This window comes from Grampus griseus (genome assembly GCF_964374135.1).
Source record: "Grampus griseus genome assembly, chromosome: 3".
NCBI classification, from domain to species: Eukaryota; Metazoa; Chordata; class Mammalia; order Artiodactyla; family Delphinidae; genus Grampus; species Grampus griseus.
The window spans coordinates 11535811-11555579 of record NC_139019.1 but is presented as its reverse complement, the minus strand read 5'-3'; the positions used below and the strand labels follow the sequence as shown (position 1 = coordinate 11555579).

Genomic DNA, 19769 nt, shown 5'->3' with positions numbered 1-19769 from the left:
GGTATATCCTTTGAGGTATAGATTTCCTGTGATTTATTCACTGCCCCTAGAACAGTTCTGTGCCATAATAGGTACTAAATAAAATTTCCCAAATGAATGAAGAAATGTTTATTTTCAAAGTCACATCTTTGTGGCGAAAAAATTAAATCGTACCTAAAGATATAAAGTTGAAAGTATGAGAGGAAAATTTTTCTATTTTTCAAAATGATTAGTAGTTTATTTTCTAAGAAATTTCAAATGCTTATATGTCAAGATTCTTTTTAACTTTCATATATAGGTATCAGATTATACAAACTTTTTTGCAACTTGATTCTTTCACTGTATTAATTATCTTGTATATATTTCTGTATCAAAAAACTTGAAGCAGAAACTAACACACCATTGTAAAGCAATTATACCCCAATAAAGATGTTAAAAAAAAAACAAAAACAAACAAACAAACAAAAAAAACTTGAGAACTTTAAAAACAAAGTATGTAAGTGGAGGTGATTCTAAAGTTTGTTTCCCCCTGTTTCACTCTAAATGTTCACTTGTTTGTTCTTCTTTAAGTTGATGACGGGAGGAGTGAGTCACCATTTTTTGCTGGTCATTGGGATTGCATTGCAAGATTGGCTGCCTTTTTACAAAAGAATTCCTCACTAAGATTAATACTTGAATAAAACAAAGGCCAGAGATCTTGACATCTTGTCAGCTTTTCACTGACTGCCCTGTGAAAATTCAACAATGTTGATAGTGATAGTCTCTGGGAAACATGACATCATTTGGATGGAGTTGCAGATATTTCAGATGATAAAATAGTCAATAAATATGCTAAAAACATATAGTGCCTTTTTCGAAAAGCTCATGGTATTTTTCATGACCAGTCCTTCCTTCTACTTTTGAGCACAAGTCGAGAAGTCTGGAATCTTTCTTACTACAGTAAGTCCCCTACATACAAATGAGTTCCATTCCGAGAGCACGTTCGTAAGTCCAATTTGTTCGTAAGTCCAGCAAGGTTAGCCTAGGTACCCAACTAACACAATCGGCTATATAGTACTGTACTGTAATAGATTTATAATACTTTTCACACAAATAATACATAAAAAACAAACAAACACAAAAAATAAAGAAAACATGTTTAATCTTACAGTACCTTGAAAAGTACAGTACAACAGCTGGCATCCAGGGGCTGGCATCGAGTGAACAGGCAAATAGAGTTACTGACTGGAGGAGGGAGAGGAGGTGGGAGATGGTAGAGCTGAAGGATTGTCAGCAATAGGAGACAGAGGGAAAGCTGCAATTCCACTCATGCATGATGTTGATGGAACGCACGTTCGCATCTTTGAAAGTTCGCAACTTTAAGTTTCTTATGTAGGGGACTTGCTGTACTGCTATCACTTAAGACCGAGGGCAGCAGAAATTGAAGACTGATGGAGACATCTTATCTTCTTGATAAGAAATGTAAACAGGGGAATTCCCTGGTGGTCCAGTAGTTAGGACTCTGCACTCTCACTGTAGAGGACCTGGGTTTGATCCCTGGTTGGGGAACTAACATCCCACAAGCCGCGCAGTGTGGCCCAAAAAAAAAAAAACAGACAGGCCTCATGATGTGTGTTCTTTCTCTAACATTCTCACAGCTGCCGTGAGTTATACCTGGATCTTGACCACTGGGCTGCGTAGTCTTTGCCAAGACAGCTAACCTTTCTGAGTCCCTTCTTTTGGAATCATTGTGTGGACTAGATGTAATGTAGATAGGGACCTACATTAATGTAGGTAGGGACCCAGCACTGGGCCTGCCACTGAGTAAATGTTAGTCATCAGTGATAATGTTGCTATGACTATTGTTTTTCATTCTTTTTTTTGTTTGTTTAGAATTTTTTATTTTAAAATTTTTATTTATTTATTTTTGGCTGCGTTGGGTCTTTGTTGCTATATGTGGGCTTTCTCTAGTTGCAGCGAGTGGGGGCTACTGTTCGTTGTGGTGTGCCAGCTTCTCATTGCGGTGGCTTCTCTTGTGGAGCATGGGCTCTAGGCACGCGGGCTTCAGTAGTTGTGGCACACAGGCTCAGGAGTTGTGGCTTGCGGGCTCTAGAGCACAGGCTTAGTAGTTGTGGCGCATGGGCTTAGTTGCTCCGCGGCATGTGGGATCTTCCCAGACCAGGGCTCGAGCCCGTGTCCCCTGCATTGACAGGAGGATTCTTAACCACTGCACCACCAGGGAAGCCCTAGAATTTTTTAAATTGAAGTATAGTTGATTTACAATATTGTGTTAGTTTCAAGTGTACAGCAAATTGCTTCAGTTATTTTTTTTCAGATTATGTTCCATTATAGGTTATTATAAGATATTGAATATAATTCCCCGTGCTATACCGTAACTCCTTGTTACTTATCTATTTTATGTATAGTAGTGTGTATCTGTTAATCCCATACTCCTAATTTGTCCCTCCCTCTCTCTCCCACTTGGTAATGGTAAGTTTTTTTTCTGTTTGTGAGTCTGTTTCTGTTTTATATATATATTCATTTGTATTTTTTTTTAGATTCCACATATGCGATATCATGTAGCATTTGTCTTTCTCTGACTTACTTCACTAATATTCTCTAGGTTCCTCTACATTGTTGCATGTGGCACTATTTCTTTTCTTTTTTTTTTTTGTGAATGAGTAGTATTCCATTGTGTGTGCGTGTGTGTGTATATATACACACACCACATCTTAAGCCAATCCTTTGTTGATGGGCACTTGGGTTGTTTCCGTGTCTTGGATGTTGTAAATATTGCAGCTGTGAACATTGCGGTGCACGTATCTTTTTGAATTAGAGTTTTCGTCTTTTCTGGTTGTATGCCCAGGGGTGGGATTGCTGGACCATACAGTGACTCTGCTTTTAGTTTTTTAAGGAACCTCCATACTGTTTTCCATAGTGGCTGCACCAATTTACATTCCCACCAACAGTGCAGGAGGGTTCCCTTTTCTCCACACCCTCTCCAGCATTTGTAATTTGTAGACATTTTAATGGTGGCCATTCTAACTGGTGTGAGGTGATACCTCATTGCAGTTTTGATTTGCATTTCTCTAATAGTTAGCGATATTGAACATCTTTTCATGTGCCTGTTGGCCATCTGTATGACTTCTTTGGACAAATGTCTATTTTGGTCTTCTGTCCATTTTTTGATTGGGTTGTTTGGTGTTTCAATATTGAGTTAATCTTTGATAACACATTCTTTACCAACCTTTCCTTTCATCTCTCCTTAAGCCTGTCCTATAATCAAAGAATCTATAACTAATCCGAGTTCTCAACAAAGATAATTAACTTTCTGATGCATATACCCTGTTGTCTTGACAAGTTTTTCAGCATTTTAGAATCAATACTGTTTAAGAATAGGAGCTGAAAGCACTTCTGGTTTACGTGTGGTGAAATGCATCTAGATCACTATGAATACTTAATACTATACTTGCGTGCTAATGAGCCTTGGGTCATGGGGTTGGTCATTGTTCATTTGGTGCCAGGGTCACATTCTACATCTCTAACTCTAGTAGCTACTGGGAAAGGAGGAAGCAGATAAAAGTGTATGGCTGGACCAGCACAAGCCATTTATTCAACAAATGTTCACAGAATACTGGGTGACAAGGGTTAGGCAAATAGCTGGGAGTAAAAGTAGTTCCTGACAGCAGAGAGCTTATGGCCATCTAGTGGGGAGGCAGGAAAGTATAGCAGAGCTGCTAAAAGGCCACTAGATCACATAAACTCCAAACCCGTTCATGAATGATAAGATTTTTGAAAGCAGCAGAGACTGGAAAGGAAAGCAGAGAAGGGAGGGGGTGAGGTACACTTACATGTAGAATGCTCTGGAGAGAATCATGTCAACAAGTACATGAAGATGGTCTGGCAGATCCATGCTTGTCTCTGAAAGGCAAGTCCTAGAGGGTTTGGGTGCCAGCATATTGGCCTCTGTACCCCAACACCAAATTAATTCTCAGAGACAGAGTTTGGGGTGAAGTACAAAAGCATAGCTTTATTGCTTTGCCAGGTTAAGGGGGCCACAATGGGCTAATGCCCTCAAAACTGTGTGTCCCGATCTGGAGGGGGTAGTGAGGAGTTTTATAGTAATGGTTCAGAGACGGTGTGATCAGCCTGTGGACATTCTTCTGATTGGTTGGTGGGGAGCTAAGTGGGAGTTGGCATCATCAGCCTTCTGGTTTCAACTGGTCTGGGGTCTACGTGCTTGTGGGCAGCATGCAGTTAACTTCTCCCACCTGGCAGGGGGTTTCAGTATCTGCAAAACAGCTCAAAGATATTGTTGAATATCCTGTGGTGGGGAACCAGGACCCTGCCCCAAGGCTGCGCTGTTGTTTCTTTTGACTGTTCCTCCCTTGTCTCACATCCCCCCTCTTCCCTAATTAGCAACTGTTTGAACCTGCTCCTTGGAACTCAGGGAAGGTCTTGGAAGCTGAATGAAGCCTGTTTCCTGTAATCAAGAAATAGGGGACACAGAACAGCTTTTGTGCCCAGGAGCCGCACAGGGTCCTGCTTGGTATCAATTGGACTGAAGTCCCACCTATTGGAGAAAGTGAGGGATAGATCACCGGGCATGGCTGCCCTTTCTTCATGTAAATAGCATGATTTCTTTCTGGCAGCTTAACAACTTGCTACTTCTTCAGTTTAAATATAAACCCAAATGATCCCATGATAAGGAGGATTTGCAAGACAGAGCAACTGGGTGCCCAGAGTTCCTGGAGATTTATTCCTTACCGTGAGAGTGTGGACGTGTCCTAGACCTGGGCAGCATGAGAGCTTGTGGCCACACAGACTGGCTGAAGTCTCTGCTCCCTCCACCATGACCCTCAGAAAAATTATTCCATCTCTGTGAGCCTCTCTCCTCATCTGTAAAATGGTGAAAATAAGTGGCTTCCCTGCAGGGTTCAGTGGGGTTTAAGTGCCATAGTGTAGGTGGAGCTATTGTGACATGTTAGCTGTTATTACAGAGACTGCTGTGCAAGGGATAACAAGACTTCAAGAGGAAAGATAAGACCTTGGGTTAAAAGGCAGGATCAAAGTGAGATCAGGCATCCTTCTGGTTTTATACCCACATTTCCTTCTTTGAATCCAGGCTCATTTTTTGCATTCGGGGCTGAGTCATTTACCTGCCTTTTGGGGAACCCAAACCCAATAAAATTGAGAACCTAGACGCCTCTGGATGGGTGTGCTCACTTCTCATTCCCACACTTCATTGCTGGATAATCACTTTATTTTCTTCAAAAATTTTTTTCAAGTCCAGATGAATGCTTTAGAGTTTAGCCGTAAGAAAGCCCTAAACTGCATTACATTATAGATTACCTCATTTTATGGCACTGGGTGATGCCGGGAAATTGAGCAATTCATCAGCAAGTTATCGGTTGTTTTCCTTCACAGGCATTCTTGTATTCTCTCACCAGAATCTTTTATTTGTTAATATCATACTGTAAGATACAGTAGAAGGTATTTGCAGGTTTAGTAGGTGCTCCCAGAAATAGATTTAAGGTGTGATTATTTAGCAATGTGTGATTTAAATCTCATGTGATCACTGGTTTCCAAGTTAATCAAATCATCGACTCTTAGATTCAGAAGGGGATTAATCTACATAATGGCCCCCAGTCTGCTTCCTAGAATACTCTTCTTTAGATGTTGGTAGACTTCTTTGAAAAAGTTGCCAAATAAGTTTTGGAAATGCTATGTACTCTTTTTCATAATTGAAGATTGTGAATATACATTATCATAAAAAATCCTGTTGAACCTTTTTAAGAGTTTTCAAACGTATTTGACCATAGACCACTCCCTCCTTCCTTTTTCCTCAACACATGTTAATATCCATAAGGATAAGTGTATTTTAGGATGCAGTTTTGGAAAGGTTATGTAGGGATAATGGTCAGGATCTTCCTTTTTTCAATTTTGTGCCTGTATCATGTCACTGTGATGTCTCAGAAGTATCTTCCAGATGCCAGTGGTGTGGTTCTAGTGATCTCTCTACCCCTCCCCCTCCAGGTGTTATATCACGTTGGCTCAAGCTCTGGGAATGAGCATGGGGGGAGCCCCCGCTGGACCAGCAGGGACAGGCAAAACAGAAACGACCAAAGATATGGGACGATGTCTTGGGAAATACGTCGTGGTTTTCAATTGTTCAGACCAGATGGATTTCCGAGGACTTGGACGGATTTTTAAAGGTGAGAGTTATATTTTTTTTATTTCATGAGAAATTTAAGCTAAGGTGGAATATCTTGTTAAGATTTATTTTTCAACAATTGGCTACATCTTAGTGTCATTTTCCAACTTTGTAAAACTTTTTGGGAAACCTGAATCTTACCAGTGTTGTGTGGGTCAAATGTCAATATCACTTGCCTTTGTAATGTTCCTTTATCCCTGCGGGTTGGGTGTTTACAGATGAAGGGTCACATTGTGCGTTATTTTGGAGGCATTTTATGTATGATCTATTTGTTCAACTTTATGTTTGAGCAAACTTATCTGTGGCTTGACCTGGCAGTTGCATAATGCTCTTTTTCTTGACTTTCCAAAATTATGTACTAATTGGATTTTCTATTTAATTTCCGTTCTAAGGACTGGCTCAATCTGGATCCTGGGGTTGTTTTGATGAATTTAATCGTATCGACCTACCAGTTCTCTCTGTTGCAGCCCAGCAGATTTCCATTATTCTGACATGTAAAAAGGAGCGTAAAAAATCTTTTATTTTTACTGATGGAGATAATGTGACTATGAACCCTGAATTTGGGCTTTTTCTGACTATGGTAAGGAACCACAAGAAGAGCTACTGAACTTCAGCCTTCTTTTCACAGTTTTCACACATGTCCCTGTTCATATGTCACTTATTTTCCATGAATGGAAATTGGGATTGTAATTTTCACTCCTGTTTGAAAACCTTTGGTGTTAAACAGAGCTCATATTAATAACTCATGACTTAGTCTCTCCAGTTAAAAGGAGAGTGAGATATGTAAATGAATTTTCTGGTTGTCATTCCAGATTTGTTGTGTGTGCATAATGAATCTTTTAATATCATGCTGATGTGTTGCGCTTGTTACCCCATGACCGTATCGTTCATCCTTGGGTTTTATTTTCTGTATAGAATCCTGGCTATGCTGGGCGGCAGGAACTCCCTGAAAACTTGAAGATTAACTTCCGCTCCGTGGCCATGATGGTGCCTGACCGACAGATTATCATCAGGGTGAAGTTGGCTAGTTGCGGCTTCACTGACAACATTGTTTTGGCCAGGAAGTTTTTCACGCTCTACAAGCTGTGTGAGGAGCAGCTTTCTAAGCAGGTGTGACATTCTGAAGGTCCCTATGTACTTAGGCGTATTTAAATTTTTTATTCAGTGCTGGAGAGGGTGTGGAGAAAAGGGAATCTTTCTACACTGTTGGGGGGAATGTAAGTTGGTGCAGCCACTGTGGAAAACAGTATGGAGGTTCCTCAGAAAACTAAAAATAGAACTACCATATGACACAGCAATCCCTCTCCTGGGCATATATCCAGACAAAACTGTAATTCGAAAAGATACATGCACCCCAATGTTCATTGCAGCACAGCTTAGAATAGCCAAGACATGGAAGCAACCTAAATGTCCATCAAAAGATGAATGGGTAAAGAAGCGGTACATATATACAGTGGAATATTACTCAGCCATAAAAAAGAATGAAATAATGCCATTTGTAGCAACATGGATGGACCTAGAGATGATCATACTAAGTGAAGTCAGGCAGAGAAAGACAAATATCATATGATATCAATTACATGTGGAATCTAAAAAAATGATACAAAGGAACTTATTTACAAAACAGAAATAGACTCACAGATACAGAAAACAAGCCTATGGTTACCAAAGGGGAAGGCAGGGGGAGGGGTAAATTAGGAGTTTGGGATTAACATATACATACTGCTATATATAAAATAGGTACACAACAAAGACCTACTGTATAGCACAGGGAACTGTACTCAATATTGTGTAATAACCTATACCAGAAAAGAATCTTAAAAAGAATACACATATGTATATGTATAACTGAATCACTTTGCTGTACACCTGAAACTAACACAATATTGTAAATCAGCTATACTCTAATATAAAATAAAAATTTAAAAAAATTGTGGACTGGGGTTGTTGACAAGGTACCTCATATATACAAAGTAGAAAGTTGTATCATGGCAAAAACAATTTTACATGCATAGTTTTACTAAGTACATTTGAAGAAATTAACATTTAAGGCATAGAAATGAAGTTAACACTATCTGAACTGACTTAAGAGCCAAAGAATTATGAATATTGATGTTTGCTTTTTATCTCACCTGTTCATTCATCATAATGTATGTCATGTGTCCTCATGGTTTTGAGGAACCTCTCAATCCAAACTTCTTCGAATCTAGGTTATACCCACAGGTTCAACTATATTCCATTCTCACTCAAAACATTCTTGGTTTCTTCTGATTATTGCAGCCTTTACTCACTGATTCTTCCCTTTTCCCTGCTGTTTCTTGCAGGTAGAGAAACTCCCACATCACTGACTCCTGCCCTCTTCCTCTCTAATTTCATTTCTCCTCCTTCACTCCTATTGCCCTTGTTCACAAGGTCACAAGGTCACAAGGGAAATGAAATGAGTCCATGTGTACAAAACAATTGGCCCCATGCTGATTCCTTGGTGAGCATTCTGTGAATCTCACTTCATGCCCACAGATTTAACAGAGTCTAATGCTGATAAGTTTTCCTTAATTAATTCCATTCACCAGTACTTTCAAGTCATTGTTATTGTACTTTTATGCAAGCTTGCTCATGTTTTTATTTTATTGCCACAATTAGAATTTAAACTCCTTGAAGGCAGGAACTCGGTCTGAATATTTTTATGTGCTCTATCCTCCAAACGATTGGTATTAAGTGATGCATACTGCTCCCAATTAGCAGATAATGTTTTTTTTTCTATAGGTTTTTAGAATTATGATGAAAAAATATTAAATTTATCACTTAACCATTTTTAAGCATATAGTTCAGTAGTGTTAAGTAAATGCACATTGTTGTGAAACAGATCTCCATAACTTTTTTGTCTTGCAAAACTGAAACTCTATACCCATTATACAACTCCACTCTTCCCTTCCCCCCATTCCCTGGTAACCACAATTCTACTTTGTGTTTCCATGTATTTGGCTCCTTTAGATAGCTCATATAAGTGGAACCGTACAGTATTTGTCTTTTTGTGACTGGCTTATTTAATTTAGTATAATGTTCTCAAGTTTCATCCATGGTGTAGCATGTAATAGTATTATACTTGCTTCCTTTTCCTGGTTGAAAAACATTCTTAATTTTAAATGTATGCCATGTTTTGTTTATCCGTTCATCAGTCGATGGGCATTTGGGTTGCTTCCACCTCCTGGCTATCGTGAATAGTGTTCCTATGAACATGAGTGTTTAAATATCTTTTTGAGACTCTGCTTTCAATTCTTTTGAATATATTCCCTGAAGTGGGATTGCTGTATGATATGGTAGTTGTATTTTAAATTGTTTGACCAACTGCCAGGGATACTCTTTCCTATAGTGGTTGGATGATTGGTTTTTAATTATTCACTTTATATGTGTTGAAATTTGGCATGATTGAGCTTTTATAAATACCTATCAAGGGGACAACAAAGCTGGGGGCTTGACTTTCTGATTTGTCCTTATTGTTTCCCTCTCTAGGTAATCCTGGAATGTAGCTACTTTTCTTTCTCCTCAGTACCCCTGTCTTTTAAACTTATATGATGTTCATGAGTGAGGTCTCAGTTTAATTCTGGTTCAGAATTTTAGCTTTCAAGATATGAGGAAATTTTCTTATGGATGATTGGTTAAGAAGGGCTCAAGGGGACATGTATCTCCAGGAGGAAATTTATTCCTTTCTGTCTGTCTAGATCTATTAGTTCTGATCTAAGGGCTTAAATTAATGATGGTACAGGAGAGGATTCTTTTGGGTATTCTCCATTTGCTAAAAAAAAGAATCTATTGATAAAAAAATTTATTGCCCCACTAACTGTACAAATTTTCTAAAGGAAAATCAGCATTTATTCATTATGTCTTTGTCAAATTTGTACAGTTTCTATGGGTAAGTTAATATTGAAAATAAGCCCCGTGTACCTCATATTCTTCAGGTACATTATGACTTTGGTCTGCGTAATATTCTGTCTGTTCTGCGAACTCTGGGAGCAGCCAAAAGAGCCAACCCCACGGATACAGAGTCCACAATTGTCATGCGTGTACTACGAGATATGAATCTTTCCAAACTGGTAAGATTCACAGATGGAAATGTTCCACCCACTTAAATTTCAGTTTAACTAAGCACAAATGCGATTAGAAATATTTATTTAAAGTGCTCATTTAAAATGCTTAATTATCAGATAAATACATAGAGCATAACATAAATTTAAATTACATAGAGCATAACTTTAAATTACATTTTTTCAGGAGCAATTTTTGTGGTGGCTCATCTCTAGTCTAACATGTCTATTCCAATAGAATTAAAATGGATTTTTAAAAATCCACGTCTTACATTTCCAAATACCTTGAAATTTTTGTGCTGTAGAGCTAAAATCCCTTTTACCTTCGTGAAAGTAGACCTTGGAAGGAAATTGTATGTGACTTTTACAAGTGCGTAATAATTTCACATTCTCTGATTTCACGGTAGAGACTGAACAATCAGTTGTCCAGTATCAGTGGATCCATGTACGGGATGACAGAATGATATATTTTTATTTCAAAATAAGAGTATGAACCAAATTCCAATTCATGAATTTGCCACTATTCTCCTTTTAAAAAATTATTTTTAAGTTAAAGGAGAAATTGTAGGTTATTTAGTAAATTCCCCAATCTGGTGGTTTTATGGAAAGGTTGTCATGTAGGCAATATTTTCTTTCCTTCTATTTCCTTCCTTTTTTTTTTCTCTTCTCCCCCCACACCCCTTTTTTAAAAAACTGATTTTTAATTTAGTAAACATGATGAAAATAGTTCTCAACTTCAGTGGAGGTGATATTTTATTTATTACTGTTTGTGACAAAGTAATCTGGGCTGTATTGGACATCTTTAGTTTATCTGATATTGCCATGTTTATGCCAAAAGATTTGGTCTGATCTCCCTTTATTTTCTTTCTGAGATTGATGAGGATGAACCCTTATTTTTGAGTCTGATTGAAGATCTCTTCCCAAATATTCTTCTGGACAAGGCCGGTTACCCTGAACTGGAAATGGCAATTAGTAGACAGGTAATATATTTCACAGGACATCAAGTACAGTGTCCCTTTCATCTGAACTTCATGGGAATCAAGTGGAGCTGTTGTGGCCTAAATCTACAGGTTCCGAGAACAACACTGAGGCTGTGACTACAGTTTTAAGAGAAGCCGTTGCTCACCACTGATAGAGCTTTTCCTCCCAGGGGGACTCCTACCATCACTCAGCTACAGGTCCAGTTAGCCATGTGCTAGTGGCCCCATTATTGATGGAGACCAGTCCACACCAGATTCCCAATGAAATGTGATGGGTCAGCAGGGGCCGGTGGAGCTTGGCCGGCTGCATCGCCCATGCTGGTTTTGTTTCTCTCTGTGGCCCTGGTGTTTACCACATTGCTTTGGTCTCAGGACTGTAGCTACTGACTGTCATTTGCAGTGATCTCATATGGCTCCTTAGCTGTCATTCTTTTTCCCCAGGCCCAAGATCACTTGTGATTTCTTCCTTGGGCTCTGGGGGAATCCATCATGTTAAGTGTATCATTTGTCTGGATTTCCCATGATACTTGGTGCAGCTGTAACTTTTTATAGTCTTCCTAGGAATGGAAATGAATCATGAAAACCTTGTGCCTCAACTTCCTTTCCTATGAAAAAGAGTTTTTAAAAAAATTTTTTATAGAAATGGTGATTAGCTCATATTTATAAAATACATTTCAATTCTTTGAAGATATTTGTAATAAAAATCAATATGGTAGTATTTTATGGCCATTTCCCCTTTAAATAGCAGTATATAAAGATCTTAATTTCCTAATCAGGTAAAAGTGATAATTCATTTTGCAAATGGCTTCTTCATCATATGGCCAAATTAATTGTAGCATTGCCTAAAAAGCTAAGTATAAACTAATTTATAAAGTGACTTACATTAGTAATTTATAGCATATGAAAAATCTGAAAATACATAGCATAAAATGATACATGATTATTATCCAAAATTATTTAAGTAAAAATAAGAGCATCATTTATAGTGAATTTAAGCATAGCATGATGGTTAAGAGCATGGACCATAGGGCTGAATTTCTTGGGTTCCAATCCCTACTCTATAACTTAACAACTAATAATCTTGGATAAATTGCTTAGTCTCTTTGTGCCCCAGTTTCCTTACCTATAAAATGAAGACACCAATAGTACTAATCTCATAGAAGATTAAACTTAGAATAGCGTTTGGCAGCGTAGCTTCCATACATGTGTTTGATAGATAAAAACTATGCAGAAGATTTATAAAGATGGCTTGACATTGATATGGAATATCAGTCAACTTGGTATGCTTGAAATTATCTTTTAAATTAAATATCATCTTTTAAATTAAACATTTAAAACACATTTTGATATTTGAGCCTTTATTCTTAAGTTGCTCCTAATACATATATTCAATAAAATGTTAATATAAGTGTATTTAATTCCCAAAGTCAACTGTAGGTGTTTCTTGTTTGCCTGGGATATCATTTTGATTATGTTCAGCCTGCTTTTGCCTATGTATATATATTTTTTATGCAATATATTTTTTTATTGGGAATTCCCTGGCAGTCCAGTGGTTAAGACTCAGGCTTTCAGTGCCGTGGACCTGGGTTCCATCCCTGGTTGGGGCACTAAGATCCCACAAGCCCTGCAGTGCAGCCAAAAGTATACATATTTCATTGTGGTAAAACACATGACATAAAATGCACCATTTTAACTATTTTTTAAGTGTACAGTTCAGTGGCATTAAGTATATTCATAGTATTGTGCAAACCTCACCACTGTCTGTCTTCAGAACTTTTTTCATCTTTCCCAACTGAAACTTCATATGCATTAACAATAATTCCCCATTTCTCTAACCTCGCTCCATGTCTATACTTATTTTGAGCACAATGGTAAGTCCAGATATCTGTTCATGTGGCCCAATGTGGGCGGTTTGTTATGTTTTCAGGTTGAAGAAGCTGGTTTAATCAACCATCCTCCTTGGAAGCTGAAAGTCATCCAGTTATTTGAAACACAGTGGGTGCGGCATGGAATGATGACCCTGGGGCCTAGTGGAGCAGGGAAAACCACCTGCATCCACACCTTGATGAACGCCATGGCAGGTAAGGGGCGGTCAATCTGGAGACACATTTAAACTGTTGTGACACATGTGAATGCCCCAAGAGGGACACACATGTAGATGTATGTTAGCATATATTTATAGGAGGGGATGCTACTTTTTTGACTATTGGGTAGATTTTAGAGATAACACAGTACATTAATGGACCAGAGGAGAAAAACGTTTTTTTCCAGCTTTATTGTATACAAATATAATTCGGACACATAACATGTGCAAGTTTAAGGTGTACAGTGTGTTGATTTGATACATTTATATGTTGCAAAATTATCACCATAGCATTAGCTACCACCACCATCGTATCACATAATAACCATTTCTTTTTTGTGATGAGAGCATTTAAGATCTACTTTCATAGAAATATTCAAGTATATGATACAGTATTATTAGCTATAATCACCATGCTGTACATTAGATCCCCAAATTTGTTAATCTTATAACTGGAAGTTTGTACCCTTTTCCAATATCTCCCCATTTCCCTCACCTCCAATCCCTGGTGACCACCGTTCTACAATCTGTTTCTCTGGGTTTGACATTTTTCGATTCCACATATAAGTGATATCATACAGTATTTTTCTTTCTCTGTCTGACTTATTTCACTTAGCATAATGCCCTCAAGGTCCCTCCATGTTTTCACAAATGTCAGGATGTCCTTATTTTTCATGGATGAATAACATTCCATTGTGTATGTATACCACATCTTCCTTATTCATTCATCCATTGGTAGACACATAGGTTGTTTCCATATCTTGGCTTTTCTGAATAATGCTTCAGGAAAAACATTTTTTTAAAGTGATTTTATGGACTGTGCTATATGTTTTACATATGTTATGCCATTTAGTTTTCAAAATGATCTTGAGATGTGGCTATCATTATCCCCATTTTGTACCAAAAAGTCAAAATTTAACTTCAGAAATATTCAGTGTCAAAAAGATGGTAAATGATGAGACTCAAAATTAAGGTCAGGTCCCATTAACGAAAAACCCAGAATTTTCCCAGTAAACCATACCATTTGCCACTTATGACTTAACACAAGGTGCTACCTCTCAATAAATATAATTATAATTCTAATCCCAACTCTTAAATTCTATGTATTGAAAAATCACCCTAATTATAAACTAATTTCCCACCCAGAATCAGATATTTTTCTTGTGAAGTGAAATAAATGTATTTAATTTCCAGATGTCCCTAAGTTTTACATCTAAGTCCCTAACCTAAAGTTATCTAAGGATAATGGGCATTACCTTTTTCATGATTATTTTTGTATTCTCTGGTTCTGATTAGACATTGATGACTTCCTTCTTAAAAGTATTCGCAGCCCTTAGCCATGGCAGTTCCAAAATTTCACAGAACTTTGGCTGTTAGAATGCATCATACATTGTCCCACAAGGAAAAGCTGCCCGGCTGCGTTTCCAGTCAGCTCATGGAACCCCAATGCATCGATATTGGTTGGTGACTATGGTCTGTATTTATTCTAGGGTCCTGCATACATTAGATTTAGTCTCAATTTCCTCAGCTATGGGACAGAGTGAATTCTGTACCTCAGGACTCTACCAGGGGGTCTTCACACTGAGACAGGCTTATGCTCTCAGCTAGCACCTACCTCCACCAAAACTGAGAGGTCACACCTGCAAAACTTACCACATGGTTTTCATGTGTACTATTAAGGTTCTGCTTTGGGATTTTTACATAGCATTAAAATGATGTATTCTCGTTCTCAAATTATGCTTCAAGATGCTTTTGTTGTTGTTATGAAGCTGCCTTCTGTTAATAATAAACTACAAATGCACTGGGTACAATGACTTGAACAAAATGAGTACTAAATATTAAACAATAGAGATACATTGTGTATAATATGTCTAAATGATGTAATCAATATGGCATCACTGGTTTTGGAGAAGTTCTTTGCAAAGATGAATAAATTATTAGACTATTTTCTGTTTATTAACCTGTTCTTGGTTTTAGTATGTAGGGTAAACATTTGTTATATTAAATGATATTGTTTTTTACTGAAAACTTGGATTATCCAAAAGATTGAGAAAGTAATTGGGTTGAACTTCTGCAGGACCCATGTATGTTATTTGTTCCCTTATTCATCATGTATTTGTTCATCAAATATCTTTGATGTTCTGTACTTTGAGGTTCTGTACTAGAAATGGGAAAGCAGGCATGGAAAAAAAATGACCATGTCTTTAAGGAGTTTACAGTGTAGTGTAGTGACACAGGTAATTGTAACTCAGCATGGAAGATTGGACATGAGGAAGATTTGGACAATTATGATGTGAGCAGAGGCAAAGGAGATCAGAAACCTTTTGAAGGAATTCTAGAAAGGCTTACAGAGCAGGTGCTACTTCATCTGAGGTTTGCGGGTTGAGTAGCAGATGGATGAAAGGCATTCTTAGCAGAATGAAGAGGCTGAGCAGGTAGGAGGGACTGACGAGAGCTTGATATGCCTGGAGAAGCTCTCTGGCATGGATGAAATCTAATTTGTGGGAGTGGGGGAGATGACGAGGTATAGCAGATGCTATTGGTGCCTAGGGCCGCATCCCTTTGGCCCTCTCCTGCTGCAGATGCAACTGTTGGAGAGTTTTTCCCCCAGATGCCAGCGGTGTCTCCCGGTTTTTCAGCCTTATGACTTTCCTTGAAGCTAGAGAACTGGCTCAGCCTGGAAGAAGGAGTTGGGTGAGAATTAATGCTCCTGAGGCAGCCATACCCTTAACCAATGAGGGAAGGAGTGGAAGGGAAATGTCCCACCTCCTGTCTTTTAGAGGGACACTCCATCTGTGACCGGCTCACCAATGAGCCCTTTATTGGCTCTCTCTCCTTTCCTGTCTCACTCTCTCTTTCCCCTGAATCCAAACTCTCAGTTCCCATGTCTTTGTCTCAGGCTTAGCTTCCAGGGGGAATTCAAATTAGTACAGAGGGCATGGCATGAGAAGCTCTGTAAGTCACAATAAATACCGAGATTTTATCCTGTGGGTGATGGGAAGCCATAGAGCTGGGGAGTGGTGTGATCAGCCCTGTGTGTAGAAGACCATCCGGTGGCCACGTAGAGAATAGACTGGGACAGGAGGGGCTGTCTGGGAACTTCCATAAGGAGGTCCTAAGAAGGTGACAGCAAGAAAAGGGTGCTTACTCTGGGGCAGAGTCCATGAAGGTGGAGTGATCAGGACAGTCACGAAATGCCTAGGAGAAGAGTTAAGAGGAATTAGTTTAACCAACATTTAAAAAGTCAACCTTTTTTTTTTTTCCTTAGAGTGCTCTTATAAAAATGTTATGGTATCATATTTTAAATGAAAATGATATAATTCTACCTACAACCATAATGAAATAATTTTTGATAGTTTCTCTTGTATGGGCAACAGACCAAGTCCAGTTTTCACCTGTGATACATTTGAAGAGGTTGCTGGCCTTTTGTAAAGTGTGATTAGATTTTTTAAAAATGTTGCCAGTCTTACGGATATTATGTATTGAAAAAGCTGAACTGTGACTAAGTTGAATTTTTCAGCACTGTAAAATATTGTAAATAATTACCCTGATTCTTTTTTGTGATTTTGGAAAAAGAGAACTATTCTCTAATTTTCTAGATAGGTTTTAATGTAACACCTTTTCCAGTGTACATATCTATGTATGTGTGCCTGTGTTTGTCAATCTTTCACACAGTATGTAATATTTTAGCCTCTATTTTTATGATTTTATACTTTAAATCTTTAAACTTCTTAAATTGAAATACAGTTGATTTACTATATTGTATTAGTTTCAGGTGTACAGCAAAGTGATTCAGTTAATACATATACATGTATCTATTCTTTTTCAAGTTCTTTTCCCATTTAGGATATTACAGAATATTGAGCAGAGTTCCCTGTGCTATACAGTAGGTCCTTGCTGATTATCTATTTTACACATAGTAGTGTGTATATTTTAATCCCAAAGTCTTAACTTATCCCTCCCCACCCTTTCCCATTTGATAGCCATAAGTTTGTTTTCTATGTCTGTGAGTCTATTTCTGTTTTGTAAATAAGTTCTTCTGCACCATTTTTTTAGATTCCACATATAATATACTTTAAATCTTATTCTTCAATTTTTTACTTAGTAACTACCATCCCCTATGTACAGAATACATCTTATTTAAGAATAGTTTTAGGGTTTGAAAGATTTGAATACCTTTTCTGAAGCTGACCACAGAAGAAAAATCCTTGATTTTTGTAACATTAGTTTAGCTGATTTTTTTCCAAATGAGTAAGACCGTATCTCAGCAAATCAAAGCTGTTAATGGAGAGAATCAGGTGTCTTTAAGTGACATTTCAGATATAAAAGTTAATCTAATACGCCATAAACCAAAAGAGTTTTGAGCTGTGAAATTTGAAGAACTTCCATCCTACATTAATTCCTTCATCACTTCCAGCATGGTAGCATTTTCCCCTTATGTAACATGCAACTTTCTTTTCCAGAAGATAAAAAGTGCTTTAGTCAATAAAATATAATGAGGGTAATTATGATAACTTGAAATGCAGTAAGACATGTATTTTCAATGTAATTTTGCATTTTTTCATGTTTTGAACACCTGCTGACAGTACACTGCAAATTGGTTCAATGTTGCCTAATGATGGCTCATTCTACATGGGAGTTGTTTAAAATTTGTATTTACTTGGTATAGATTGTGGAAAACCACACCGGGAAATGAGGATGAATCCCAAAGCGATTACGGCTCCACAGATGTTTGGTCGGCTTGACGTGGCAACGAATGATTGGACCGATGGGATATTTTCTACTCTTTGGAGGAAAACATTGAGGGCTAAGAAAGGTAGAAGATGAATTACAAGTATAATTTTTGACATGTACTTCTAAATAACATCCTTTGTGGCTATTTAAAGTTAGTAGAACAACTGTAGTCTCCATATTATATCTTATCCTAGACCGAGAACTCATAAATCAGTATGATATTTGTGAATGTTGAAATACTGAAATGACTGGTTAGTGTATTTAAAACTACCCCCCCCCCTTTTTTTTTTGATTACAAAGGGAATTATTTTCCTTTTGAAAAAAATATTTCTATATTCCTTTGAAAACTTAGGATAAAATAGTTAGAAAAAGCTGTTAAGGAACATTGATAGTACTGTATTCAAGTGATTTCATCATCACTGTTTTCACTGAAGCGTTAAAAAGTGGTACTCTTGTTTAAGTATGGCCTATTTTTAGAAAACCGATTCTCCTATAAAATCACAGGAGGAAATGGGCTTCTTTGGAAAGAAAATTGTGTATATCAAAAAATGAAGTCTAACAAATTGTTCTCTTTTAGATGTACATGGGTGTTTGGTTTTTGTTTAAACACTCCTTAAGGGCTAGTGGTTCACTCTGAATATTCTCTAACTTAGGGACTTGAGCCCAGTGGTCCCAGAAAATAAGCTCAGATGGAAGAGATGATAGCAATTCTCCTCTCACTCCTGAATAAGTAAGAGAAAAGCACAGTGCAAGCAATTGCAGGGACAAATAAGAATATAGGAGGAGGACAAGACATTTGGCTTACTTCACGAGTCCACACTTCGGGCAACAGTGTTCTGTTGAAAAACGTTTAAAGTGGCACCACTGACGTTCTCTTTGAGAGAATGTGGCTGATCAACCCAACACCAATTGTTAAAAGAGAAAAGAAAGCGCTTCATTTCTAAAGCGTGCTCATATTAGAAATTGCTGTTGTTATACGGGAATAAAATAAAATTTTGTGTCTGATTTGTTCTAGTAATCCTGTGTAAACACAGATCCAGTAACCAAATGTTACCTTAAAGAATAGGTGCTTAGAGAGGTTTCTTCTTAAATCCTTTCTAGAAAGGCAACATACGCTTTTTCTTTCACAGGGACTCTGGTGATCAGATCATCATTTTACTTAAACTGCTAGTTGAATGAGCACGATTAGGAATTTCATAGCATTTGATTTGACTTAGAATATTCCACAGTTGTTAAATTAGAGATAAAAATTAGAACTGCAAACTTGGTCATGGTGTTGGTAAGTAAGAGTTAACTCGTGGTTAAGAAATTAAGAGTAACTATTAAACTGAACACCTAAATTTACAAGGGCGTTTCTGTTGGACATTCTATCGATTCTCAGTATAACCCTGCTCTCAGTAGCATCTGGCACAGTTAATCACTCTTATTTTATTTATTTATTTATTTTTTGCGGTATGCGGGCCTCTCACTGTTGTGGCCTCTCCCGTTGAGGAGCACAGGCTCCGGACGCGCAGGCTCAGCGGCCACGGCTCACGGGCCCAGCAGCTCCGCGGCATGTGGGATCTTCCCGGACCGGGGCACGAATCTGCGTCCCCTGCATCGGCAGGCGGACTCTCAACCACTGCGCCACCAGGGAAGCCCAATCACTCTTATTCTTGAAACTCTTCCACCACTTGACTTCAGGGATACCTTACTGGCTGGCTCGCCTCCTACTTCTG

The 19769-nt window shown here is 38.0% G+C and overlaps 1 protein-coding gene across 1 annotated transcript in view; it reads left to right on the top strand.

Moving 5' to 3' along the window:
• The window catches only part of DNAH5 (dynein axonemal heavy chain 5), a gene marked incomplete at both ends in the record, with an annotated part of 219311 nt that overhangs the window by 91545 nt on the left and 107997 nt on the right, over positions 1–19769 (top strand). The window contains 7 exons of the mRNA XM_082652022.1: positions 5995–6173; positions 6565–6752; positions 7088–7282; positions 10129–10263; positions 11127–11234; positions 13162–13315; positions 17987–18133. Of these exons, the coding sequence (XP_082508148.1) occupies positions 5995–6173; positions 6565–6752; positions 7088–7282; positions 10129–10263; positions 11127–11234; positions 13162–13315; positions 17987–18133 (1106 nt within the window). The remainder of the gene's footprint in view (positions 1–5994; positions 6174–6564; positions 6753–7087; positions 7283–10128; positions 10264–11126; positions 11235–13161; positions 13316–17986; positions 18134–19769) is intronic.